This window comes from Gallinula chloropus (genome assembly GCF_964237585.1).
Source record: "Gallinula chloropus genome assembly, chromosome: 25".
Taxonomy (NCBI): Eukaryota; Metazoa; Chordata; class Aves; order Gruiformes; family Rallidae; genus Gallinula; species Gallinula chloropus.
Window position 1 is genome coordinate 6,337,050 of NC_140110.1, and position 1,893 is coordinate 6,338,942.

At 54.2% G+C, this 1,893-nt stretch overlaps 1 protein-coding gene across 1 annotated transcript; it reads right to left on the minus strand.

The window, feature by feature from the left end:
* On the minus strand, positions 1 to 927 carry LOC311200968 (olfactory receptor 14A16-like; the record flags this gene model as incomplete). Its single annotated transcript, XM_084275268.1, has 1 exon — positions 1 to 927. The coding sequence occupies one exon, from the start codon at positions 925 to 927 to the stop codon at positions 1 to 3; it is 927 nt and encodes a 308-aa protein (XP_084131394.1).
* Between the last annotated feature and the right edge of the window lie 966 nt (positions 928 to 1,893).

Sequence of the window (1,893 nt, forward strand, 5' to 3'; positions counted from 1 at the left end):
TTAGAAACATCCAGTCATCTGTTTCCACACGGCATCCTTGAGCTCCTGGTTCCTCATGCTGTAGATGAGGGGGTTCACTGCTGGTGGAACCACGGAGTAAAGAAATGATACTACCAGGTCCAGAAATAGAGAGGAGATAGAGGGTGGCTTCAGGTAGGCAAAGAAGGAAGTACTGACAAACAGGGAGAACACAGCCAGGTGAGGGAGGCAGGTGGAAAAGGCTTTGTGCCGTCCAAGGTGTGAGGGGATCCTCAGCACAGCCCTGAAGATCTGCACATAGGACACCACAATGAACACAAAACACCCAAAAGCTAAAAAGGCACTAAGCAAAGTGACTGCAATCTCCCTGAGGTAGGCATCTGAGCAAGAGAGCTTGAGGATCTGGGGGATTTCGCAGAAGAACTGGTCAACAGCATTGCCATGGCAGAGGGGCAGTGAAAATGTATTGGCTGTGTGCAGCACAGCGTTGAGAAACCCACTGCCCCAGGCAGCTGCTGCCATGTGGACACAAGCTCTGCTGCCCAGGAGGGTCCCGTAGTGCAGGGGGTGGCAGATGGCAACGTAGCGGTCATAGGCCATGACAGTCAGAAGACAGAGCTCTGTGGAGATCAAAAATAGGAAGAAAAAGAGTTGAGCCACACATCCTGTGTAGGAAATGGCCCTGGTGTCCCACAAGGAATTGGCCATGGATTTGGGAACAGTGGTGGAGATGAAGCCAAGGTCAAGAACAGAGAGGTTGAGGAGGAAGAAGTACATGGGGGTGTGGAGGTGGTGGTCACAGGCTATGGTGATGATGATGAGGCCATTGCCCAGGAGAGCAGCCAGGTAGATGCCCTGGAAGAGGCAGAAGTGCAGGAGCTGCAGCTCCCCTGTGTCTGCAAAGGGCAGGAGGAGGAACTGGCTGATGGAGCTGCTGCTGTTGGACATCTGCTGCTGTCAGGTGTGGAGACCTGTCAAAGGAGGAAAAGGCAGTTAGAAGTTTGGGAACTCTTCCTTGAGGAAAACTTCTTCCAATTCACATTGACTCCCTGTATTCAGGAAGCCTTTTGTCAGGTCCCTTTTGGGAGGTCTGCTTTGTGCTGGCTTGAGTGTGCCACTGCTGGGAGGAGGGTTGGCTGTGGCTCTCAAGAACTCAGTCCTGCCTGGCAGCAGTCAGTAAATAGAAGGATGGTGTGATCTCAGACTAAATCCCCTGTGGATAGGAATGAGCTTTTCAGCACTGTCACTCCAATTTCACCAAGGGCAGAGCAGAGCTTTGGAGCTTTGATTTTCTCCTGACTGAGAGCTGAGGAATCCAGTCTCACAGGGCAGAGCTCCAAAGCCCTCCTGCGGTCTCATCCTAACCAAGGAGGATCTCAGCTCCCCACTCCCAGCGAGGGACACCCAGGGCTCAGTGCAGCTGCCCACACACAGGTGATGAGTGGCATTGCCACGGCCTCTGTGCCGAGATGTCTCCTGCATGGGGCTCCTCTCTGGGGCACAAGAGTCCCTGGGAGAGCGGTGCCATTGTGGGGGGCAGCTGCAGCCCAGCAGGAGCTGCCTGGAAAACCTCAGTCCTACAGATGGGGGTCCTGAAGTGAGGGTCACTCAGTGCCAGTCCCACTATTGGATTTGCCCAGAGGCCCAGGAAACGGTGGGAGAAAGGCAACAAGAACAGGAGGGGAAACAGCGAGAAACATTCCCCAGAAGGCGAGAAGGACAGGAACTCGGAGGGTTCTTCTCTCTGGGACAAGGACCCTGCACCATATTTCCATGTGTCACACTTTACATCCACCGCTTCTTTCCACAGCGCGAATGCAGCCATGCCCAGGAGAAGACAGCTGTCCTGCCCTGTCCCTCTCATGGGGCAGAAGGGCATCCCTTCCAGGCAGCACTTTCTGCTCCTAGAGAGAA